Genomic DNA, 27,691 nt, shown 5'->3' with positions numbered 1-27,691 from the left:
TACGACGGAGCAACAAGTCGCAACCGGTCCGTTGTATTTCACGCTGCATGAGCGCACCGTAGCGATCACAGCTTGAAGCATAAAGGAGCGAATCGCTTTCGGTTTTTTGCTGTTTATATTCGATAATCAAATCTGAATTCACTCAAGTGACCTTGATGGAGACATACATCAGCTGTCTTTGTTATGAAATGACGGACTGCAGTTCTCTTTGAAGGTAAGCCCGCTTTCATACTTATTATTGAATAATATTGGATTTTAGAGGAAAATATTAGATTCTACAGAATTCTAAAGCGATTCTAAATTATACATGTTTGGGTACATCCATGGCAATACTCTCTGCCACGTTTGCAGTGTTTTCATTACAATACGAGCTCAGTTCAGTCCTTGTGTGCAGAAGAACATCTTCAAAACACTTCATAACAACCTTCATTGATATTAATAGGTCATGAACAATCATTAGGTTAGGCAACATAATGCTTAACAGATAAATACTTAATGTACATTCATATGTGAGTAGCCAATAAATGAAAATATATTAATCACATGTAATTAACCCTTCAATACAAAAAGTTCCTTAGAGGACAAAAATGTCCACTTCAAAAAAACTGCCATAATAATATATATTAATATTATTTTCCACTTTCAGTGAGTTAATGTTTTGAACCAACACCAATATTAGTTAATTTTAAGGATTTGAACCCTTTAAATGCCAGTTTGTTTATAAAATGCCACTGTTGTTTTTTACACACACACACACACACACACACACACACACACACACACACATTTCTCAATACACACATACAAAACACACTCTGACATCCATACCAAACACACACATACACACACAATTTTAGCTACATCATTTATTCAGTTGGTCTGCAGTGCTCTATAATACAGCAAACAGAAAATAGGGGAAAAGCTATGTATTTGCTCCATAGGCTAAACATGAGAAAAATGGCGCCATCTGGTGGAAAATATAAAACATTTACATTTTGAAGCCAGGACTCTAGAATGAAAGCATAATATCATAGAATTCATGATTTTATGCTTTAATGGCACTGGGATCAAATATCGCAGTTTTAATGGGTTTCAATGGGGACATTTTTGTCCTGAAGGTCCTGAGTGTAACTATTTTGTGTACACGGTGTATTATAGATGTATTATAGGAACTGAGGTTGAACTATTAAAATTCCCCCCAAAATACACACCTTTGGTCAAAATTTATGCCGTTGGCATTAACACAGCCAAAATGATCGAAAAAACAAAAATGAAAAAGACAAAACCGTACCGAAGGTCGCACAAGGGTTAAGCTGTTTATGAACATTAATGATCTGTTAAGCATTATAAAGTTTGTGGTCACACTTTATTTTTACAGTGTTCATGTTAACAAGTGATTAATACTAATGAACTGTCTATTAACTGTGTAATTGTGGAGCTGCTTGTATTTTCATATTGCAGTACTGTAGTTATTACTAATAGGAACATTTAAAATGAGTAACACAGAAAGTGTTACTAATGTTTGAAAAGTTATTATAAAGTGTTACCCAAATTTAACATATAGTTTTTGCACTGTATTTTGTTTGATATATTCTTACATATCAAAGTAGCGCTTGTTTTTACTTTTTAATTACATAAAGGCTGCATTATATTATAATTGGTGAGCAAGTTATTTAGTAATATTCCGGGTTCAATACAAGTTAAGCTCAACTGACAGTATTTGTGACACGTTGATTACCACAAAATAAGCAAAAATCGAGGTTACAGTGAAACACAATGTCGTTTTTAAGGTCGTTTTAGAGTTTACAGCGTTATGTTGTTGTCATTGCAACTAAGTTGTAAAATTGTCTATAACTGCACAGATGCAGTTAGTAAGTGATTTTATGACAGTAAAATCATGTTAACACACATATTGTTTATGTCTTGTGTCTATACGTTTGAAACAGTGAGTATTTTAATGTTTACAGATTATTGACCCCATTGACTTCCATTGTAAGTGTCTCACTGGAACATACATTTGTGCTTTTCTGAGTCAAAATTTGTTCTTATGGTAATCAATATTATGCCACAAATGCTGTCGATTGAGATTAACTTGTATTGAACCCGGAATATTCCTTTAAAGCCAGTTGTTTTCTTTCAAAGGGGATGTTAACTGTGTTTGCTTAAAAAGACTGAACTAAAAAATGCCAAAGATAAATAACAACTGGTGTTTTATTTAGTTAATGCATTTTCATGTTGTCTTAAAGGGTTAAACAGCCACTGGGTAACTTAAGTAGAGTTGCGGAAAGTAATTTAATGTGCTGCTCCTCTTTTATCTAGAAAGCGAGTGACGCTTTGAGTCGTCTACAACCACTTTCACTTGACTCTCCTGCAGTGATATCCCTCTCTATACGCTCAAAAACACACCAAGCCCTTTGCTTGGACTATAATGGTGTTTGTCTTTGGATAAGTTACATAACCTTGGACAGAATAAAAGGCAGACTGTCCATTTTTCCTATGATGTGGACACTGGTGAAGATGGTTTTCCAATGCTGTTGACACTTGTTGACCCGTGACACTTATTTCGAGAGCTTATCCCCACCTTTTGTACATTATGGCTATAATTAGTATCTATTATAAAAACGGATCTTAACAGGAGGATATTATTGCATTAGGCAAGAGAGTAATGCTCCGCAGACTATGATCTGATGTGTGGTAATGTGTTTGCTCTATACACAAAGCGTTTGAAATGATAGACCGATTATCTAGTGACAGTGGAATACGTGGTTTTGTGGTCGGATCGGCTACTTTTACCGCTGGAATGAGAAATCAAACAGTAATGTTTGATTCCTATTTCAAAAGCAAAAATCATGCATGTTTGTGTTGGGAAAAAATACACAAACATTCACATAGGCAACATGCTAAAAAACAGTTATTTATGTGTAGACGCTTAGATGAGCTCATATTTCAATGCAGAACTGAGGGTCCAAATGTGGAACAGAAAATGGGACATTTTTGACTTTTTATAATTTTGCATTTTGAGTCAGATTCAAACTTACGCTGCCTACATGATCGGCACTGCTCAATGCGTCGGAACATGTGCTAACTGCTGAGCCACGACTCAGCTTTTAAAAAAATAAGGCTGGGCATAGAAATGCATCAATTCTTGGACTACAAACTCTTCAGACATGTTTAGTCAGTTCTGTTCTCTGTTTTGTGTGCAGCTGTGTTGTGTTGTCACTATCACTGTTTTTAGATAAACGAGTTTTTGCTTGAACGCCCCAATGTCGCGAGGGCGCTGCGTGAACTGTTGCTCTCGTGTCCTATCATGAACGCACACAGGAGATCAACGGTCAGTGAACATTTTCACTAAATAATACATTAGATTCCAGTTTGTTTCTCATCAAATCTTATCGTATGCTTTCATAACATTCATGAGTCTCATGAATAATTTATTAGACTTCTGAATTATACTTTTGTGTTCTTTTGAAGCTTGAAGAGGTGGTCACCATAAACTGCCATTGTATGACATCAGTGAGCACAACATTTCTCCACAATTTCTCCCTTTGTGTTCAGAAAAAGAAAGAAAGTCATATAGTGTTATAACAACACAGGGGTGAGTAAACAATGACTGAATTTTCATTTTAGGGTGAACAAATCCTTTAACATATAACACAAAATTGAGTGTACCAGTTTGATACACTGAATTGAATTTAGCTAATTTTGCGCATTTCTTACATTTTGCGCATTTCTTACATTTTGCGCATTTCGCAAATTTGCACAGATGTTGTCTTGGCTCGGACAGGAGGTTATGATGAAATGAGGTGAAATGCTACGCTATTTAGTTTTGCTACCAGGGCAGTGACAATTGAGGCGCAGTATTTATACACCAGGTGTGGCTTACATGCATGTCAAAGGGTCTGTGCCTCTTTCAGACGAGCATGCATGCATTTTTGCTAGTAAAGCGTGGGTGTGATATCGCATAAATCTTTGTTTGCCTCCTTCCCACTTTAGGCATCGCTGGCTGTATATGCAATCTCACATTCAGTAACGTCATTAATAAATAGCTGACTGTTAGTCATTGTCAATCTGGTGCGTAGACGCAAGTCGAGCTGTCGCTTTCTAACGCAGAGTGAGGTGTGGAATGTGTTTGGAGTTGATATTTCCTTATATTTGCATTATTTCCAATTCATGCTTCCTTGTAGGTCTCATTCTGCCAGTTTGTGCATTTTGAAAAGTCACTGTCTAGACACGTTCTACGTACAAAGAACTAGTCCTTGTTGTTATTTATTTTTTATTAGTGGTGTTTGCTAAATCAATCATCACTATTACTATTGCTCATAGTTTGTGTAAGTCATTTGAACAAACCTCTAACTTACAGTCACCACAGAGCTTTCACTTTCAAGAACACCTGAATTTGAATAAAGCCAGCAAGAGGTCCGATTTGGGTCAACAGAAAGCTGATTATTGTAAGGGACCTTGTTAGTCACCTTGACTGCCCAATTATTTACATGCTGTGGCATTTATAACACCTTAAAAGAATAGTCCAAGTTCAATTCAAGTTAAGCTTAATCGACATTATTTGTGGCATAATGTTGATTACCACAAAAATAAATTTCGACTCGTCCCAACTTTTCTTTAAAATAAGCGAAAATCGAGGTGACAGTTAGCCCTTTTCCACCGAAATTGCGATGGTTCTTGTGCCGAGCTTGTGCTCGGCTGATTACATGGCTACATGGTAGTTTTATGTGACTAGAGTGATACAATCAAATATCGATATATCGTGATAATATTTCTCACAATAATGTTTTGATACTTAGATCCATGTATCGTGATATATCGTGAGATTTTCAGAAGGTGTGTAATGGTTCTCGGTAAAAAAAAAACGAGCCGTACGGTTCGCCGCCCACGGTTGGGTAAGCATTGGCACCGCAGTTCACCTCAAGTTTATTGACGCATCTGGAGCACAAGGTTTTGCAAAGAAAATAAAGCATCAAATACACACGCACAGTTACAACCTCCGCTAATGCACCTGAATGGATCTGTAGATGGATACGCTCCGCCTGTTTCACGTGGGTCAACTTGATGACATCACTGTTCTGCACGCGTTGTGTGTAGTTGAAAATGGCAAGTGGAGAAAACGAGTCACTGATCGAGAATCCGCTGTGTTATTCAGGTTTCCTGTCTGGAAACATTTTCTTTTTGCAGTCAATTGCAACAGCGATGGTCAAAAACCATTCACAAAACAGGCACTGTTTGCTGACATCACTCGACGTGAGTTTTGTATACTGGGGAAAGAGCAGCAGTTGAGCCGAGACTGAACACACTCCCTTTTGTTTTTTAATCAGGCACTCAGTGCTGATTCGGACAGGCATAAAACAATTACTAAAGCGATTTGGATGTTCATTGCCAACGATATGTTTCCCTACTCCACTGATGAAGATGTGTGATTTCCGTGTATGATTAAAAGACTCGAGATGTGTCACAACATTCCACGTATCCATTTTAATAGCAAAGTTCCTTCTGTAGTGTTGTCAAATTTATTTTTGTTGTAATCATCAACATTATGACACATACTGTTGATCATGCTTAACTTGTATTGAACCCACAATATTCCTTTCTAAATGTACTTTACATACTGTTTGTGCTACAGACATTGAGGAAGGATGTGCTATAGACCAATCATTTGGCAACGTCACACCTACGTCATATATGGAATTGGTGGCAAAAACACCGGCGCCAACATAAAACCGAACGTGGAGATAGCTGACCCTACAGTCCTCAAAAAGTTAGCTGTTACCTTTAAATTTATGGGCCTGGGAAGCTCAGCAAGTAAAGACGCTGACTACCAAACCTGGAGTCGCGAGTTTGAATCCAGGGCGTGCTGAGTGACTCCAGCCTGGTCTCCTAAGCAACCAAATTGGCCCGGTTGCTAGGGAGGGTAGAGTCACATGGTGTAACCTCCTCGTGGTCGCTATAATGTGGTTCTCGCTCTTGGTGGGGCGTGTGGTGAGTTGTGCGTGGATGCCGCGGAGAATAGCGTGAAGCCTCCACACTGTCTCCGTGGTAACGCGCTCAACAAGCCACGTGATAAGATGCGCAGATTGACGGTCTCAGACGCGGAGGCAACTGAGATTCGTCCTCCGCCACCCGGATTGAGGCGAGTCACTACGCCACCATGAGGACTTGGAGCGCATTGGGAATTGGGCATTCCAATTGGGGAGAAAATCCACAAAAAAACAAAACAAACAAACAGTGGGATTGGTTTATTAGTCCTGGCGGACGATAAATCGTGAAAAATGATAAATCTTAGTTTTTCAGTGTCGTTACGTCGTGCACACAGTCAAGCGCTCTAGCCTTTCAAAGTATACTCTTTCGACCGAAAGATGTGTGATGTTTTGACTTGGGCCAGTAAGCAACCACCTAACAACCACCCTGAACATCCTAGCATTGTGATGAGTGAGTTGTAAAGGGGCAAGCACCACTCAAAAACCTATGCTGCCCAATTTGTCTCCGGCTAACACATGGGGATTTGTTTCAGTCAAGCTCTTGTTTTGGACACAAGCTTACGTTCTGGATGGACAAGTTTGATATGTCTACGTTTGAATGTTGCATTTAAAAACTCTTGAAAGCATCTCCCCGCTCAATGTGAAGTTCTACAAAGCATTGTTTAATCTTGGTCTAGGCTGACGTTTGTGGTCTTTCGTTTACCTGAGACGTGAGCGCATAGACGCCATAAACATGGTCAAGGAATCCACATGTGACCATTTCTTAGGCATTCACCATGGTGATGCGAATGTCTCGTGTTAGTAAAATCTCACACCTGACTGAAGAGGTCTTAATGAATGACTTCAAAGAACACGACCGTCTCAAGTCACATGGTGCATGAAGGAGAACTCTCAAAACTCAAGAATTCAAGACTTTCACTGTCTCAACTTTCAGACCTTTTTCAGACTTTTAATAATTCCCTTTTTCAAATAAACATGACTTGATGAAGCCTGGTTTCACAGAATCACGCTACATTTCTGAAAATTTATTTTAAGTGGCTTGTTGTGCGTTAAATGAACACTAGAGGCACTACAGCAACAACGACTTCCATTCATTTTCACTCAAATCACGAGTAAAACGTCGTTAGATTTTCAGTTAAAAAACACATACTTTTCGCCCAGTTCCTGCTATCTTATGACATCTAAACACTTTCACTATAGCGCATGACTCATTTTAACATTTGCAATAGAAAACCAACTACATGTACAAGCCTGTTCGAGTGTGATCAAATAGTGTGATAGCTCAACTGATAGAGCACCTAAACATTTCTTGTGTTGTTCAGGGAGTCTATCTGTCTGTCCGTCTGTCCCAAAATACATCTCCCATTTGAACTTTAGCTTGTGACCTTTTGAGCTGCTGTTCTGATCCATGAAAAATTTCAGAGCCATCATAAAAAACAGAAGCTGGTGTGACACCAAAACATGAAACCCCCAGGAGATGTGTGCTGCCTCTTCCTGTTTGGGAATATCTACCTGGTCTGGGATCTTTTTAAAAGCTTTAGAATTCCTGAGTGTTTTAAACCATAGAAGACGAGACTGGAGGCAATTGTAAAACTTGTTAAAAATCACCCAAGAGTTTGAGCGATGGCACGTACTGAAAACACTCTGGTGTGGTGGATTTACTTTGTGAAACATTTTCATCAACGGCATAAAAAAAAGATTTTCTTGAGGTATAAAAGTGATGTTTTGGTCTATATAGTCTTCTGCTGTCTATACATTTTGATGTCTTTTAATTAAAATGTATATCTGCTTTATCTCTTGGTTGTTGGTAAAATTTAACATGAATAAAAATCACTATTAATGTAACTGGGAGCAACAGTACCATACAAGATTTTATCATGGCTGTGAGCTCGGGCAGTTTTAACAATAACTACGTTTCCATCCAAGGATGTTTTGTGAAAAAAGTTTTAGCGCATCAAAATAAAGCTGATGGAAACGCAATTTATCGCTAAAATTTCACAAGTGTCGACATAATATTTTTCTGTTTAACTCTAGCGCATAAACTCTGTGTTGATACATCAATGTCACGAAAAACTGGTTTGGAAACACTTTGATGAGAAAATTGGCATTAACGCAAAAATGTAGTGTCACATGATAGAATTTGCCCCAATCGTTGCCTGTGTTAATCATGACGACAAGGTACAGGATCCTTGAAAGGCAATTTATTGTACGTGATTATGGATTGATCTTAACGGCATATAGATCCAATCACTGCAAACATGACACTTCCAGGAGTGCCAACACAAATATCTCGTATCATGCACCGGTCATCGAAAAGTGCAAGGAGAACAAATGAATGGCCACTGTTTGTGATTAATTTAATCATGGTAGACATCCGTTTATTTATTAAAGTTGCTTTTTCACACCATTCAAAATAATAGACGGCAGTCACGGAATTAACCCACAATACAAAAAATATAATTTCTGTGCACAAAGATGTTTTAAATTAAAAATAAATGGCATCAATGTTTCTTTAATATCTGTACACACAGCATATACACATGGATGGATGCTCCTTATACTAAGACTGAAAGTTTCCCCCACTACTTAGTGCAGGTTGCCAGCTTGAACAGGGCCATGATGATTCGTTTTCGGGTCGGAACCGGTGGCAACCTGCGATAGACGCAACATCAGGACCGATATTACAGTCCTATCAGAAGGGCAACTGCTCTCTTTTGATTGCATTTCCTCATCTTCTGATTGCTTTTATTTGTGAAATTAAAATAACAGTAAGCTGGCTAATTTCAATGAACTGTCTCAATACTCTCCACATTTTACCAAAACTTCAGGGGGAAAAAAATTAGGGACATCCGGGAGGCGAATTAGCGATAAACACATTTCTGAATGGAAACGGCTTCAGGGCAGATTTCTTTTGCGTTAAACCAAAACTTATGCGACAAAGTGTTTTTTTAGGCATGACGTCATCACGCACACCATTTTTATCGATAAAAGGCCATTTGAATGGAAACAGGCAGAAGACGGCAAATTTCGCTAAATTTGTTTTACGCATTTTCACTTTGTCGATAACAAAATAGTGTGAAAAGTGGATGGAAACTAGGCTAATGTCTGTTTGTATGACTGAATTACATATTGAATCTTTTACAATCTGACCTCTTATATTAAACTCAATATTATAATCTAGTCTTTATTATTATGTCTATTAATGGTACAGCTATTTCTGGCACATATTTCTTCAACTTTTGCCATTTTTAGCTCTGTGGTTTCTAGAAAGTGAAATAAAAAAGTTTTTTTTTTTTTTTTTTTTTTAACTATATGTTTATTTCAAGTTTCATTTTATGACATTTTTTTAAGTAAAAACTTTGTTAAATGGCCGAAGGCTAATTTCATTATGTATCCTAAATGCACACTATTAAATCATATTTTCACGCTTTTTTTGTGTAAAATTACAGCTTGATTGGTTATGACGGCCAATTAAAAAATTCTGCAGGACAGTCATAATTTTTGAGAAATTAATAAATAATTCTCACACGATAAATATTGAATTGGTTTGTTTATTTCACTATTTGATTACATGATCATCATTTTTAAACATATAATAATTTGTATTTTTATAATGGATTTTCTTAGTTTAATATAGAATGTCTGGGACAAGGATAAATAAAAAACACCAGAAATGTACCAAATATAAATAAATAAGGAATGGTAAAATGTTTTATTGTGACCTTCATATATATATATATATATATATATATATATATATATATATATATATATATATATATATATAGTTGAGATCTGTTAGTTAATCCCTTAAATGCATACATCGGGTCTTTAGTGACCCAGGACCTCTTTCCATTTTTTGGGGTTATGCCCACACCTCTTTAGTATTTGTGGCGAGCAGGGCGGGGCCGAGCGGCGTCTGGGCAGAGCGAGGCCAGGTATGAGTTCCACCTGTGTGCCACACCGGTCTCCCGTTCCAGTGAGGGGCGATGGGAGTATTTAAGGAGAGGAGACAGCGGCAGATGGGGAGAGAGAGATGCATGGACCTGTGTGTATGCAACGTGAATGCGGGGAAGCAGTGCGCTTGGTTTTGTCTTTTAAGTTGTATAATAAATGGTTGCGTGTTTGTCAAGCCGGTCCCAGCTTCCTCGTTCCCATGCATTCCTTGAACTTCGTTATAGTATTCCTCAACCTTTCTCTTCTGAATAGTGTTACCAAATAAAAAAGGCAAAATTGCTTAATTACCAAAAGTGTATAGTGTGAGTAAAGTCCCGAGATATGTAATAGTGTCGCTTTTTTTGCACTTCCATAAAACATATTTTTATGATTATTTCATATCTATATAAGTTTACTATCACATGATATATACTGTATTTCTTTGTTTATTACAAGACAAATGAGTTCTATATTCATACAGATAAACACTATATCACATTCAGTAACGGAATACATGTAACGGGATTACATATTTAAAATACGGAACTGTATTCCGCTACAGTTACAGTTTAAATCATTGGTAATTAGAATACAGATACATTCAAAAAGTATTTTGATTACTTTGCATTTTATTGTCATTTGTTCCATTTCATGTTTACATTTACATTTAGTCATCTCTCTCAATATGTATTCCATTCAGTTGGAAAAAAAATACTTGTATAAATAATATGTGCGATCGAAAGAGTTTCGAAACTCTTTCTTAAGATGCGTTACATTCATACGAGCAGACAGAGAAGTTTGAAGTAAGTTTGGAGCAGAAGAAATAGATATAAACCTTTATTAATGCTAAGCTAAAATGCTATTTCTAGCCATTTTATATGCACCTGTTATCAGGCACAGTTATATTTTTTATCAATTAAATTCACATTAGATCGTAATTTCTTTTTTTCTAGTAAGATCTTTGATATTAGGGTAAAAATCTTATTCTTAATGATAATTTTTGTATTGTTTTTCTGTACAAATATCTAAAAATTCTTAAAACAAGATCAATTTGATTTCTTATTTTAGAAACAACACTGCACAAGTATTTAGGTTTTAACGTGTATTTTGTCTTACAAAAAAAGTTTTTATAGTCAAAACAAGTGAAAAAAAATCTACCAGTGCTGAAGAAGTAATCCAAAGTATTTAGATTACATTACTGACCTTGAGTAATCTAACGGAATACATTACAAATTACATTTTACAGCATGTATTCTGTAATCTGTAGTGGAATACATAACCCTAAAGTAACCCTCCCAAACCTGATCACGTTGATTTTTTATGTGACAATGGTGAATTTTCAGCATCACATATGTGTGAACACATACATAATATGCATGTTATTTCTTACTCAAGGTGGCGCTGTTGTTTCAGTGATTGACTTGATGTACATTGATATCTGATGAAGAAACAACATGGAAGTAAACTATAGCAAGTTTAACGCATGAGCAGTATGATTCGACTATTGTCATTTGGGTTTGCTAGTGAAATTATGTAAATTGTTCATCTATTTACACTCAATAAGTGCATGAAAAAATAAATATGTGTAGATTATGTGTTATGTGTTGCCAGCCAGTTGCGTTTCATGACATTTCAGTGTGGGAGTAATGAGTCCTGTTCTAGATTAGTTGCATCATCTCTTTGATATATGAAAAATAAAACATCAAAGTATATCAGAATATATTCTTTTCTATTATTTTCTAAATGTCTTTAAAATGTTTTACAGTTTTGACACTATCTGGGTATTTTTTAGATCCATTTGTGATAGATATACGTGCCGGGTCTCTAAAGACCCGAATATGCAAGAGTGTTAAACATCCATGTATTTAAGGGTTAAATAAAAATAAGCCCCTCTGGGACGTGAAATTACCCACAGTTGAAGAAACCGTTTCTTATACCAGAATATGTCAAGTAGATTTGTGGTTATCTGTTAGTTATGACGAAAAATAGAAAAAATGTCACAGCCACCTCCAGCCTTCTCTTCTTTAACCTCGTGCGACCCCGCGTCCTCATGCGTGGACATTGTATTTTGGCTTCGCTATACGCAATGCATAATTTAATTTAATTTAAACCGACTGATCTCAGTTCAGGAGACTCTGTACTGTCAGTAAAGTGTTAAACATTCGACGCACGGAATCATGTGACCAACAACATGGCGCCAATCACAGCAGAGTTTGCCTGTGGGAGAAACGCCAACAAAACTACATCTGGTAAGAAACCTAATTAAGTTTTTACATTGAAACCTGTTTGAGTCAAAAGATTAGAGTCTCTAGTTTCATCCGATATGACATTTTAAAAATTTGAGCGATTTATCACGAAACGGCACGCTGTTAAACACAATGACCACGTATGTGGACTGTAGGCTCATTTTCAGTTAAAATATCCTATATTCACTGTACATTATCACATTAATTATGATAATTTCTGATGTAATGTCTGTATCATGAATAAACATGAATAAGCAACACTCCTGGAAACATCATAAACAATATGATGAAAAAAAATCAAACTTTCTATAGCTTGAGTCCCACTGTCCACATATGAGGACATCCATTTTTAGGAAAACTGTTTGGTCTTTTTTTGTTTTTTTTTGCTTGTTTATTAGGGGCTACTAGTTACAAATCAAAAAGGGGAATGGAAGATGCACACAGCAGTCATGCGGGGGTCTTAGGAGGTTAAACCACAGAAGGAATCAATTAGTTGTTTGGGCCTTTTAAAGCATTCATGTCAGACAAATGAAAGTGTTTGTGGTCAGTCACACCTCTATATTTAGTACGTTATCGCATTGTTCTCTCACACACGTCTCTCTCAGTTCTCTCTTTCTCGCTCTGTCTTACATATGACACTTGGTTGGCGAGCTATATTTAGTGTCTGATCTGTGTGCGTGTGGCGAGGTGAGCTGTTATCACTTGCCCGAGCGTTTAAACGCTGCCAGCTCTTTTCTACTCAAAAGCGAAAGTTTGAGGCCTCCACCTTCTTTCTATGATGCATTCCCATCAAAAGATGCTAAGATATAAGGAATAGCTCACCCAACCCATATGCCATTCCAAACTGATTTTCCTTCTTCCATGAAACACAAAGAGAGATGCTTGGCACAATGAAAGCTGCTCTTTTCCATATGACAAAAGTTTAAAAAAAAAAATCACCATCCACGTTCCTCATATGTAAAACAAAAGGTTGGACATTCTGCCTAACATCTCCGTTAATATTTCACAGTGATACAGGTTTGGAGCAACACAAGAGTGAGTAAATGATGACAGAATTTTCATTTTTTGGGTGCACTGTCCCTTTAAGGCTTCTGTTACCGTAGGAAAATGTATCTCTGGTGTTTTGAATTGGACAAAAGCACTTTTTAAAAGGTGTGTCGCATATATCTAATGTCAGGGAATTCCAAGATATTTGCATATTAACTGTTGCTGAGTGTTAAAACACATTCTACTTCAACAAAACATTACAGGAAGGGTTTTTCAGGATTATCAGATCTGTTGAGCTTTATGATCGCTCAATTGGAGCGTGATTTATTGACGTCTTTTGCCAACGGCTGTAAGTCTCAAACCCTCTCCAGGGATCATGCGTTTCTCTGGTGGCGTGAGTGGAGGAATAATCCGCTCGGCAGCTGTGCTGTTGTTATTATTTGTGGGAGATGTTTTGATTTGATAGATGACTCATTCTCACATGCGAATAATTAGACTAATGCGATTTGCCACATTTTATTTGTTCACCGGCAACAGTGGCCGCTCTGAGCTGGCCACAGTAAACCAAATCACTTTTCTAGGTCAGTCCTTCAGTCTTGAATTTGAAATGTTGTTTTGTTTCATTTCGCTTATTATGCTGCCTTAGAAGGCCGCTGACTATGTAGGCGATAGGTAGATCACTAGGTTTCGGAGCCCATATTTGTTGTTCTTTTTCTAAACAGATCATTATGACGGGGCTCATCGATCAGGGTGATGACATCTGCTTGGTGACCCCAATAGAGCTGATGGACCCTCAGAAAGAGGACGACCCCCAATGCCCCACCCACTTCAGACAGAGTCTCATGTAAGTACCGCACACAATTTGCATATTTCCTCTAGCTGTTGACCAATATGGATGTCAATTGCAATCATTGAATGTATTAACCTGTATCACACATATATGGGTGTTTTTGCCGATACCGATAACTAAGCTGGAGGAAAAGGCAGATAGCCAATACACTGGCCGTTAGTTTTTAAAATCGATTTATTGAATGTAAAAAAATAAAAAATAAAATATAAAATGTCTTAGTCTTTCCTCACTGTGATGGCCACAGATAAAGAGGCAACAAGAGTCCAAAATGAAAAAAAAAAACAAACAAAAAAATCCCAGATGCAGTTTACTTTGCACTTACAATCCCAATAATAACCATTAAAATATAATTATTGGGGTTCAAGCCTTTAAGGTCCTTTAAGTGCATGTGTAACAGATATTAAGTTTTAATTAGACAGTCTGTTTGCAACTAAAACAATGAGAAAGTGCCTTAATTTTCAGAAACATCATGGTATTTTGTACATGTCTGACTGTTATAGCGCCACCAAGAGGCAGAGGTACCCAATGTTTTTCATGTGTCCTCAGATTGACCTCCTATATAAGTGTTTTAAATTTGGTGATGATATCTTATTCCTTTCAATAGTTTTAACCATTTAAGAAAAAGTGGCAACCCCCACTTTGTACGTTTTGGCGTACTGTTGCAACGGTGCATTGAAAGTTCAAACTTTTTTTTTTTTTTTATAATTATTGAGATTGGGACTCCAGAGAACCTTTCTGCACTGATTTGTTTCCAATCGCGTAAACAGCCTAGGACTAGTTCAAATAAAAGTTGATTGGTTGATGGCGGCCATGTTTTTCAAAATATGGGACGTCCTCATAGAACTTGATGGGACCTTGGACAAGACGATCAGACCTACGGTTCCATAGTAAGAACCATTTTTAGATTTTTCATTATTATAGCGCCCCCAAGAGGCAGAGATACACAATTTTTGGTGTGTCCTCAGAATGACTCCATACACGTGTGTACCAAATTTAGTGATAAAATCTCATTTTGTTCAAGAGTTATAACCGTTTTAGTAAAAGTGGCCGTGCCCCCTACGTACGTTTTGGCGATAATGAATCGAAGTTCAAACTTTTTTGATAATTATTAATATTGGGACTCCAGAGAATCTTTCTGCACTGGTTTGGTTCCAATTGGGCGATCGGCCTAGGACTAGTTCGAAAAAATAGTTTTGTTAAATAATCTCAAATATTTAACGAATGATTTGATTCACACCAATGGTTCTTGAGGTAAAGTTGTTCAGAAAGAGGAGGTCTATCATATGATATGAATAATGTGTTTCTTTGTGAAAAACAGCCATATATACATCAATGTACATGCATTTAAAACACGACAGCCGGGGAGCCATTTTAGATTTGTAATTATTATAGCGCCACCAAGAGGCAATTATTTGTGTCTCTTCAGAATGACCCCATACATAAATGTGCCAAATTTGGTGATAATATCTCAATCCGTTCATAAGTTATAACTGTTTTAGTAAAAGTGGCCACGCCCACTACGTACGTTTTGGCGTACCGTTTGATGATAAATCAAAATTGCGAAATTCCTTTGAGAACTTTTCATATTGGGACTCTGCTGAATCTTTCTGCACTGGTTTGGTTCTGATCGGGCGAACGGCTTAGGACGAGTTCATTTTTATTTTTTTCAAACAAAATAGCAGGAAAACTTGGGGGCGGAGCCAAAATTAGCCAGAGTTTAAAATATTCGCCATGGCGCAAGGAATTACGGTAAAAAAAGAATTTTGTTTCTAGCCCTTACGGTTCAAGAGTCATGGCCCAAAATTATTTTTTGTTTGTTTTGTTTTTTGTTCACCATAGCGCCACCTATGGGCTGATCGGGCCGATTCCATGCGTACGGCGAGCCAGCTGGAGTACTACCATCCCTGAAAGTTTTAAGTCTCTAGGCTTACGGTTTGTTTTGCACGATCAGTTTAAGGGCAGAATAATAATAATAATAAAAATCTAACAAAAACAAAAGGGTTTCTAGCCCTTCGGGCTTGAACCCATAAAAAAAACGATTTTGGCCTTAACGCAGGACTTTTAAATGTAAACAAGCTCGAAATGCACCAGGGACTCTTATTTTTGAAATATCTGTGTCCCAGCTTACACAAACACATAAGAGAAAAAAACATGCACTCTTAAAATCACCTACAATGTATTACAATAGAAACACTATAAAGTAATCATTGTCATATAGGCTAATAAATACAGTATTATCAGTAATTCAACAACAGTAGATTATCATTCATCAATAGTAGATTGTATGCGATCCGGTAATAAAAACAAGACTTTTAACATTAACATCAACCTATGATTAACGTATATCTACTTAACCACATAACCTATACAAAGTGCTCAACTTTTATTACGGAATAATATATTATTTTTAAACTATTGGTAACTATCAGCTTTGATTTTTGCACATAACGATTGTTCCAAAAAGCAACTATCTGCATCGATATATCGATTGACCCTTTGTTTTCAATTGTCTTTTATATATAGATTTAACAGTTTTTGTTTAATCTGTTTAATTTGTTTAACTGTTAACCCCAATAAAGTTTGTTCAAAAGTTAGTGTACTTGTTAACCAAGTGAACAAAAGTGTCAGTGAAGAGCATGCTTGACAAGAAATATGAGACAAAACTAAGAAAAATCAAGGGAAATATCACTTTTTATTGGCCGTCATTTCCAATCAAGCTGTAATTTGCCAAGTCATGCAAAAAATGATGTGATATGATATATAATTGTGTGTATTTAGAACACACAAATGCCATTTTATTTCAAAAATGTGCTTTATGCAGTAGGTAGTAAGTGTAAAAACCGTAAAAGTATTCCTTTCCACGTTAACTTTGACAATTCGATGGAAATAGTACATCGGTCCCACTTTATATTAGGTGTCTTTAACTACTATGTGCTAACATTAAAATACATACGATACAATGTACTTATTGTGTAGCTACAAGTTGTTCTGCAAAACTCTCAAGATTCACATTTGCTGCTACTGAGTTTGAGGTATGGATAGGTTCAGGGGTAAGGGTTAGGTTAAGGGTTAGGGTTCAGGGGTAAGGGTTAGGTTAGGTTAAGGGTTAGGGTTCAGGGGTAAGGGTTAGGTTAAGGGTTAGGTTAGGTTAAGGGTTCAGGGGTTAGGTTAAGGTTTAGGGTTTGTTAGGGTTAGGTTAGGGTTCAGGGGTAAGGTTTAGGTTAAGGGTTGGGTTAGGTTAAGGGTTTGGTTAGGGTTCAGGGTAAGGATTAGGTTAGGTTATGTTAAGGGTTAGGTTAGTGTTCAGATTAAGGGTTAGTGTTCAGGGGTAAGGGTTAGGTTAAGGGTTAGGTTAGGGTTCAGGGTAAGGTTTGGGTAGGTTAAGGGTTACGATAGCGTTCAGTGGTAAGGGTTATGTTAGGTTTAGGTTAGGGTTCAGGGTAAGGGTTGGGTTAGGTTAGGGTTCAGTGTAAGGGTTGGGTTAGGTTAAGTATTATGTTAGGGTTCAGTGTAAGGGTTGGGTTAGGTTAAGTATTATGTTAGGGTTCAGGGTAAGGTTTGGGTTAGGTTAGGGTTCAGTGTAAGGGTTGGGTTAGGTTAAGTATTATGTTAGGGTTCAGGGTAAGGTTTGGGTTAGGTTAGGGTTCAGTGTAAGGGTTGGGTTAGGTTAAGTATTATGTTAGGGTTCAGTGTAAGGGTTGGGTTAGGTTAAGTATTATGTTAGGGTTCAGGGTAAGGTTTGGGTTAGGTTAGGGTTCAGTGTAAGGGTTGGGTTAGGTTAAGTATTATGTTAGGGTTCAGTGTAAGGGTTGGGTTAGGTTAAGTATTATGTTAGGGTTCAGGGTAAGGTTTGGGTTAGGTTAGGGTTCAGTGTAAGGGTTGGGTTAGGTTAAGTATTATGTTAGGGTTCAGTGTAAGGGTTGGGTTAGGTTAAGTATTATGTTAGGGTTCAGGGTAAGGTTTGGGTTAGGTTAGGGTTCAGTGTAAGGGTTGGGTTAGGTTAAGTATTATGTTAGGGTTCAGGGTAAGGGTTGGGTTGGGTTAGGTTAGGGTTCAGTGTAAGGGTTGGGTTAGGTTAAGTATTAGGTTAGGGTTCAGTGTAAGGGTTGGGTTAGGTTAAGTATTATGTTTAGGTTCAGTGTAAGGGTTGGGTTAGGTTAAGTATTATGTTAGGGTTCAGTGTAAGGGTTGGATTAGGTTAAGGGTTAGTTTAGGTTTCAGGGTAAGGGTTGGGTTAGGTTAAGTTAGGTTAGGGTTCAGAGTAAGGATTGGGTTAGGTTAAGTGTTAGGTTAGGGTTTAGGGTTTGGGTTTAGGGTTAGGTTAGGTTAAGGGTTGGGTTGGGTTAGGTTAGGGTTAGGTTAAGGGTTAGGGGTATGGGTTGGGTTAGGTTAAGGTTTAGTGTAGGTTAGGGTTCAGAGGTAAGGGTTAGTTTAGTCTAGTTTAAGGGTTAGGGTTCAGGGTAAGGGTTATGTTAGGTTATGGGTTAGGGTTAGTTTAACAGTGTAACTACAGATGTAACTAAATGCAGTTACTTTAAATGTAAGTACAATGCAACGAACACACATGTACAGTATAAATACATTGTAGCACATGCTTAAGTACATAGTAGTTAAAGACACATGATATAAAGTGTGTCTAGTAATCTAAGCACTATTAGCATGCTGTTTTTTAACATTTTATGATTTGAGACATGCTAATCCGAGTTTTATGTACTAGTATGAAATTCAGGATTCAGCCACACATTCAGTGTTTAACGACTCTAAAACACTTCCTGTAGTCATATTAACAGCTGCACTATAAAATCCCAGACATTCTCTGAAGTCTGTCTGTAACGTCTCAATATTATTAAACAAGTGCTGAGTTATTTTTCGGTCTTTTTTACTCCCTGCTCATACAAGTCTGATCTTGTCCTCTGACGGGTTTCTGGATCAGGGTTGGGTCGCAGTTCATCCAGAACGCCACAAACACACGCTTCCATTCAGACTGTTTGCTCAACACTCTCCCCACCTCACAGCAAGAACTGAAGAACTGCATTCATGTAATGATGGTATTTCTGCATCTGCGTGATCAGACAGGTTTATGAAACAGTGTTTCAGGATATGTTGCTAAATAATTTAGAAAAGTGCACATTTTTAATCACAGATTGTCCTAGAACAGTTAAAGGGCCACACAGTACTATTACACTGATCTGAAAATCTATAATGAAAAATCAAAAAAAAAAATTTACTTTCTAAAGAACCATTTAGAACCAAGAAAGAAACCTGTACAGCCAAAAAATGACAACGAAGCAGTGCAGGCAAGTCTTTTATTTTCTGCCTTTTGCGACTTGTATTTAACGACACTCAATTCATGTAGATTCTTCACAACACTCAATAAGATAACATAAACTTTTAATGCACTCAGTACACGTCGACACCGTGCTCTCGGGTCGCTCTCTCCCCAACTGATGTGTTGGCGCACCTTTTCAAGTCTCCCTTTGCCATCACTACAACAAGAGACAGGTGTTAGATAATTACAACCCAGGTGACAAGCCTTACCGCTCTCCCTCTCCCGCAGACAGACACATGGCCACGCCCCCATCCCCACAACAGTGTTGAACAAAAACAGGGGAACATTGATCCTACAGATAAACTGGGAATGCTGGTCTTGTAAACCCCTTTTCACTGGTGCAGCTAATCCTGAGAAACATTGGCCATTATGAACAGATATTGAAATCACATGAGTGGAGTTCTGTGAGTTCACTGGCACAGATCTAGAACATGTTTCAGCAGAATTGTCGAAACGATCAAGAACCTTTGAGCAGATAAAGTTTTGAAATTGTTGCCCTGTCCTGTACTATTTTCAGCGTCTCTTTGGGCAGTTAGACGCTTGTAAACATTCTGTTTGCTGTAGCCCACGTCTGCAGTGTTGAGTGACTAATGGTAATTCGGAGAAAAGTCTTATTTTAGTGCCGGTACATATTTTTATATAGCTACCACACCATCCAAACTACATATCAAACCCTGCTCAGGCCAGCTGCACTGCAGGGTGTGTGTGTGTGTGCGTGTGTGTGTAGGCGTGTTTGTAATGGATGTGGTATTTGGCCACAGATGAGAGGCCCATAGAGTAGAAAACAATAGGGAGAAAATGGGACTCGTTAGATCAGAACAACTCCATTCCCACACACAAAGAGGCCTTCAAGAGAGACAGAGACTGAGTTCTTCCCTGTGGATGTTTTCTAATTCTGCCGATAATTCACTTACCATATAAGCATGCAAAGGAAAATTCTGATTTATATTGAAATTAAATCATATTCCGATTACATCCTCCTGAGATCTGAGCGTGACTGCTGTGTGCATTTTCCATTTCCCATTTTCATTTGTAATTAGTAGCCCCTAATAAACATGCAAGAAAAAAAAAAATTTTTTTAGAGCTAATCATTTTCCTAAAAATGTATGTCCTCATATGTGGACACCGGGATTAAGTTGTGAAATCTTAAACAATACCAAGCTATAGAAAGTCAGATTTTTTTCATCAGATTGTTTATTATGTTTCCACTTAGCTGCATAGAGAGCTATAGGATGCTCCCTTGCTCCCTGTTTAGTGAATGACTTAACCTCCAGTGTGCTGTCTGTCTGCACTGGTCTCAGAACAGTTTGAAATGCACCTTATTTTCATCCTAACTCCATATAAAGTCTCTGAAAGACACATTTTCCAGTTTTTGGATGCATCCATTAATTCTCAGTGTGATAATACACAGACAGTGAATATAGGATATTTCAACTGAAAATGAGCCTATAGTCCACATACGTGGTCATTGTGTTTAACAGCGTGCCGTTTCGCGATAAATCGATTTCATTTTTAAAATGTCATATCGGATAAAACTAGAGACACTAATCTTTTGACTCAAACAGGTTTCAATGTAAAAACTTAATTAGGTTTCTTACCAGATGTAGTTTTGTTGGTGTTTCTCCCAAAGACAAGCTCCGCTGTGATCAGCGCCATGACTTTGTCACATGACTCGTTGCGTCGAAATGTTAACCCTTTACTAACAAGCCTAGAGTCTCCTGAACTGAGATCAGTCAGTTTAAATTAACCTCCTGAGACACCACGTCCACATGTGTGGACATTACGTTTTGGCTTCAATATTGGCTATGCATAATTTAATTTAATTTAAACCGACTGATCTCAGTTCAGGAGACTCTGTGCTGTCAGTTAAGGGTTAAACTTTCGACGTACAGAGTCATGTGACCAACAACATTGCACCAATCACTGTGGAGCTTGTCTTTGGGAGAAACGGCAACAAAACTACATCTGTTAAGAAACCTAATGAAGGTTTTACATTGAAACCTGTTTGAGTCAAAAGATTAGAGTCTCTAGTTTCATCCGATATGACATTTTAAAATTTTGAGCGATTTATCGCGAAACGGCACGCTGTTAAACACAATGTCCACATACGTGGACTATGGGTTAATTTTCATATATATTCACTGTACATTATCACACTGAGAATCAATGGATTCATCCAAAAGCTGGAAAAAGTTGCTTTCAGAGGCTTTATATGGAGTTAGGATGAAAATAAGGTGCATTTCAAACTGTTCTGAGACCAGTGCAGACTGACAGCACACTGGAGGTTAAGTCATGCACTAAATAGGGAGCAAGGGAGCATCCTATAGCTCTCTATGCAGTTAAGTGCATTCACTCCTAAAATCTGATCAAAAGTTCAGTTTCAGGCTGCAGATGATGTTTGGATCACTCAACATGTTTGACAGACATGTGACAATGATAATCAGTACATAGATTCAGAATTTATAATGTATCATTTTATTTTAACATGATTGACAGTGATTGGATGATGCTGGACATACTTTGAATCTGAATTAATTATGATAATTTCTGATTAACATCTCAAAAACATGAGTAACCAAGACTCCTGGAAACATAATAAACAGTTTGATGAAAAAAATCAGACTTTCTATAGTCTGATATTATTTAAAATGTCACAGCTTAGTCCCGCTGTCCAGATATGAGGACATCAATTTTTAGGAAAACTATGTGGAGTCACGCTCGGGTCTCAGGAGGTTAAATTATGCATATCGTATTGAGAAGACAAAACACAATGTCCACGCAGAAGGTCGCACAAGGATATACAGTATAAACATATACAGTACATATACTATTAAACTCAGATTCATATTTAAATCAGGCTATAATTCTATTATACATATACACATATACATACATTAAATTCTGATTAATATTAAAATTAGGTCATGTTCCGATTATATATTATATTTATACATTTATTCATTCACGCATTTGCCCTAACCCTTTTAAGTCAATATTTTGAATAATATTAAAATCGGGTCATATTATATTCCGATTGTATATATGCATATACACTATACTGCCAAAAGTATTCGCTCACCCATCCAAATAATTGAATTCAGGTGTTCCAATCACTTCCATGGCCACAGGTGTATAAAATGAAGCACCTAGGCATGCAGACTGCTTCTACAAACATTTGTGAAAGAATGGGCCGCTCTCAGGAGCTCAGTGAATTCCAGCGTGGTACTGTGATAGGATGCCACCTGTGCAACAAGTCCAGTCGTGAAATTTCCTCACTACTAAATATTCCACAGTCAACTGTCAGTGGTATTATAACAAAGTGGAAGCGATTGGGAATGACAGCAACTCAGCCACGAAGTGGTAGGCCACGTAAAATGACAGAGCGGGGTCAGCGGATGCTGAGGCGCATAGTGCGCAGAGGTCGCCAACTTTCTGCAGAGTCAATCCCTACAGACCTCCAAAGTTCATGTGGCCTTCAGATTAGCTCAAGAACAGTGCGTAGAGAGCTTCATGGAATGGGTTTCCATGGCCGAGCAGCTGCATCCAAGGCATACATCACCAAGTGCAATGCAAAGCGTCGGATGCAGTGGTGTAAAGCACGCCGCCACTGGACTCTAGAGCAGTGGAGACGCGTTCTCTGGAGTGACGAATCATGCTTCTCCATCTGGCTATCTGATGGACGAGTCTGGGTTTGGCGGTTGCCAGTAGAACGGTACTTGTCTGACTGCATTGTGCCAACTGTGAAGTTTGGTGGAGGGGGGATTATGGTGTGGGGTTGTTTTTCAGGAGCTGGGCTTGGCCCCTTAGTTCCAGTGAAAGGAACTCTGAATGCTTCAGCATACCAAGAGATTTTGGACAATTCCATGCTCCCAACTTTGTGGGAACAGTTTGGGGATGGCCCCTTCCTGTTCCAACATGACTGCGCACCAGTGCACAAAGCAAGGTCCATAAAGACATGGATGAGCGAGTTTGGTGTGGAAGAACTTGACTGGCCTGCACAGAGTCCTGACCTCAACCCGATAGAGCACCTTTGGGATGAATTATAGCGAAGACTGCGAGCCAGGCCTTCTCGTCCAACATCAGTGTCTGACCTCACAAATGCGCTTCTGGAAGAATGGTCAAAAATTCCCATAAACTCACTCCTAAACCTTGTGGAAAGCCTTCCCAGAAGAGTTGAAGCTGTTATAGCTGCAAAGGGTGGGCCGACGTCATATTAAACCCTATGGATTAAGAATGGGATGTCACTTAAGTTCATATGCGTCTAAAGGCAGATGAGCGAATACTTTTGGCAATATAGTGTATATAAATATGTATTTAATTCTGATTAATATTCAAATGAGGCCATACCTCATTCAGAATATTTGTGGATGTCCAAATGAAGATACAGACAGTTGTGAAAATGAATCAAAGAAACTCATTTTTGGAGCGAGGTCAAAGCAGATTCATTTTCAAATACTTGTTACTGTAATGCAAAAAAATAACGATGTATTATTTAAATAGAAATGTATTATTTATACATCATGGCGTAGGGGTTAGGGTTAGGGTTAGCATAAATTAAATAAATTTGTCGCACTGAATTTAATTTATGCTGATTTTAATTTAAATATAAATCTTCACATGAGATTGTCTCATTTGCACTGACTACACATGCTCGCTTTGGTTTAAATGTATTTTTGGTGAAATGGTGTTTGTGTTTGGGGTTTGAGGCGTAACGTTCACCACAGTGTGTGAGACGAGGAGGTGATGATGAAGTGACTGCAGCAAACTGCACGTGCAGAACGCTCACGTTTAGATACGAGCTGAGAGAGGGGCGCATACTTGGGGTTTATTTGGAACAGCATACTTATATACTGTCCATGTTATGTCTACAGTATGTGTACTGTGCACAGTATGGATTTAAATTGAAAAATGACCTTATTTATTTCTCAGAACTGGACGGCACTCGCTAAATTAACTAGTAAATAGTACTCTTTGTTGAACGTAGCTGTATTCTACTGCCTGTTTAATAGTTTTAACACATGTTGGGTTGTACATCATCACGTTTCTCATTAAGTTCCTGAAATGCTGCATGCATGTCTGATTGTCTTTAATGATGATCTTCAAAGCTTCTAGGTTGACAGTGTGATTTCAGCATTAATAATTGATCTAAATTTATTTGACAGCCTGTAGATTTGATCTTCACACATTTTTCTACCTTGTGTTTGTGTCACTTATGATTTTGTGTTTCATCGCAGTTTTCCTGTCGGATTTCTCACTGTGGTTTTGATATAAATTAAACGACATGAGCTTGTTTTATGTGTAAGGCTGCTTTTACACTAGTGCTTTTACTCACTTTCTGTAAATTATTCAAAAATGTTAGTGTGAAGTTGACTGTTTTGGCCCTGTTTTCATTTACTGATATATAAAACAGCAATTGAATTACTTGCTTGTTTTGGATAAATATTTTGGAAACAATTTACAGTAAGATTTTATTGGTTAACATTAACTAACGTGAACTAACAATAAACACAAAGCACTTATTAATCTTAGTTAATGTTAATTGCAACATATACTGTACTAATACATTTTTAAAATTAAAAGTACAGAACCAAAAACGTAAAAAATTAATAAAATAACTAAATATAAAATAAAAAACACAGGTGGGTTATCCTCTCTGCCATTTACAAAAATGTATAGAATTATAGACTTCTGACAATTCGTTTTTTTTAATGGCCGATGCCGATACAATGTCGATATATCACACAATTTAATATAGCAAATAACATAAACATAAAATTGCTAAAAAATATATAAACTCTTATTTAGCACTATATTTACTCAATTTCACAAAAAACTTTTAAATTTGTAAAAAAAATAAATAAATAAATAAAATATTGTATTTTAAATGGTAGATAGCAGTTTCTTCTGATTTTTGTTTAGTCATCAAATTGTAGTAATTTTTTTGCACATGAAGAAATTGTTAATATATTAGGAAGAAGGAAATACCAGTACACACAGTAGTCCAGCGTCTATGGATGGCATGTGCGCATTAACAATCGCATTTACTAAAAAAATACCGAATCAAACCAATTGTACATACAGTGATAGTGAATAAAACATTTACTTATAGCACACGTGAAGCGCTTTTACTTTGAAGCTGCACTCACGTGCTCGTGCGGATCCAGTGCGAGCCTCAACCTCCTGACAGTTTAAACGGCCTGGATCACATGCTTGGATTGTCACGGACTGACCATCATGATTTGTGTATCAGAGGAACTTTTGATCCTGAAGTTTTTGATTCTAGCTGATAGAATACATGCTTCAGAGGAAGATATTACATGAGCGCTTGACCGATAGAAAAAGCTGGATTTTTGTGAGGTTCGTGAATTACTTCTGTTTAAATGAGATATCTGCATATTTGCAGAAAGTATATAATAGAAGTTTAATTGATATTTGCCTTTCTATCATTAGAAAAGAAAGATAAAAGTTACAGGGAACTGTTGAGAAGAGGCTGATAGAATACGTGCTTTAGAGGTAAATAAATTATGGATGCTGGATCTGCTGAAGTTTTGTGAGGTTGGTTTATTACATCTGTTTAAAGAGATATGTGCATATTAGCAGACGGTATAGATGATGTTAGTTTATTGATATTTGCCTTTTTATCATTAAACAAGACAGTTAAATGTTACAGGGAACTGTTGAGGAGAGAGGGAGAATGAAACTGTCGAGCACTTTAACATTATGAGCTCAAACGCGTCTGCCACGGCTCTGATATGCGGACCGTTTAAATGACACTGTGTTGCACACCGGTCTTTATTGTATTGTAGTAACACGATGGCACGTTACAACAAAACGAACCGTGACTGGTTGTTTACTTGTCTCAGTCACTTCACATGCAAGCAGCCAACTCTCATCGCCCTCAAGAAACAAATCGGCCAAACGGGAAAATTTATCAGCCGATGTGATAATTAAAAAAGTCAGAATATCTGCCGATTTATCGGCCTCGGCGATATATTGGTCGACCACTATTTACATATATTCTCCATTTCACCCAGTGACTTTAAATCATTTTTAAACCTTTAATTAATTGTCAGTTCCTCCATAAAGTAAATTTCTACCCATTTCCATGTAAAGGGGTTCTGGCATGTATCTGAATTTTTATTCTTGCCTTACAGCCCCTTTACATTTGTTTTCCCCCAACAATGTACATAATATGTAAAAACAAAAGATACCAATATTGTGCAAATTATGTCCTTTAAAAGTTTTCAGTATATTGTGTAAATGTGCAGCATAAAAGTGTGAAATAACTATAGAATGTGTAAAGATATATGTAGAGGTAAATATAAGGAATGAATAAAAAAATATATCCAATAAAGGCCTAATAAATGCCTGATTAATCGCAATTACAATATATGGCCAAATAATCCTCAATTATGATTTTTTGTGATAATCGTGCCACTGTAGGATCATGGAACGTTCTCTTTGGAAAATACCAGTTTTAAGTCTTATCAGATCAACAACTGAAAATTAGTGTTAAATGTCCTCAGTGACTATAACGAGAAAGAAACAGAAGTATTTTAAAAACTCTTGTTTGCTTCAGAAGACAAACAGCAACAAGTGACTGTTTAAGTTCAGACGAACAGGAAACGGTTGCAAATATGACCGCAGAGTGAGTTACTAAATCATGCCTCAAACTGTGTGTTTCACGGTTATGTAGTAACTAGGTGTGTGTGTGTGTGTGTGTGTGTGTTGTTAATGCAACAGAATAGAACGAAACACATGACACAAGGATCTCAGTGATGTTAAGGAAACCAACTCTGCAAACAGAATAACTTTTTGATTCAGAATTCAGATATTTTGTTAAACATTCCCATTTCTGTGTAACTGAGTGTTCAATCATGAGAGGAAGAAACTGCTTTATCTACACACAGCCCAGTGTTTACAGTTCTGCAGCTTTTTAAAGTTTAATTTGTGTTTGTGCAGAGTAACTTGAGGTAACATCAGTGTTTCTGAATGGATACTGTGTTTTACTCTATCATACTTCAAAGGTTTTGGTCATCTTTTTTTGGATGTGATATGATACTGTTTTAGTACCATAGTTTTTCTTGAACATGCACCCCCAGATCATCACCGATCCTCCACCAAATTTCACAGTGGGTGCGAGACACTGTGGCTTGAAGGCATCTCCAAGTCTCCGTCTAACCATTAGACGACCAGGTGGAGGATTGGTGATGATCTGGGGGTGCTTCATCAAGGCTGGAATCGGGCAGATTCGTCTTTGTGAAGGACGCATGAATCAAGCCATGTACAAGGTTATCCTGGAAGAAAGCTTGCTCCCTTCTGCTCTGACAATGTTCCCCAACTCTGAGGATTGGTT

At 37.4% G+C, this 27,691-nt stretch overlaps 1 protein-coding gene across 3 annotated transcripts in view; it reads left to right on the top strand.

Moving 5' to 3' along the window:
* LOC127435561 (GRAM domain-containing protein 2A) overlaps window positions 1-27,691 on the top strand; it is a 48,594-nt gene continuing 20,903 nt past the window's right edge. For 2 of the 3 annotated variants that reach the window (XM_051689098.1, XM_051689096.1), the window contains exons 1-2: window positions 1-214; window positions 13,879-14,000. In XM_051689098.1, the coding sequence (XP_051545058.1) occupies window positions 13,885-14,000 (116 nt within the window). In that variant the 5' untranslated portion in view covers window positions 1-214; window positions 13,879-13,884. Of the gene's footprint in view, window positions 215-2,656; window positions 3,332-3,471; window positions 3,596-13,878; window positions 14,001-27,691 lie in introns of those variants that run through there. The other variant, XM_051689097.1, reaches the window with a different exon arrangement.

The sequence above is a fragment of the Myxocyprinus asiaticus genome, chromosome 46 (genome assembly GCF_019703515.2).
Source record: "Myxocyprinus asiaticus isolate MX2 ecotype Aquarium Trade chromosome 46, UBuf_Myxa_2, whole genome shotgun sequence".
Lineage (NCBI taxonomy): Eukaryota > Metazoa > Chordata > Actinopteri > Cypriniformes > Catostomidae > Myxocyprinus > Myxocyprinus asiaticus.
This window is presented reverse-complemented; position numbering and strand designations above follow the sequence as displayed.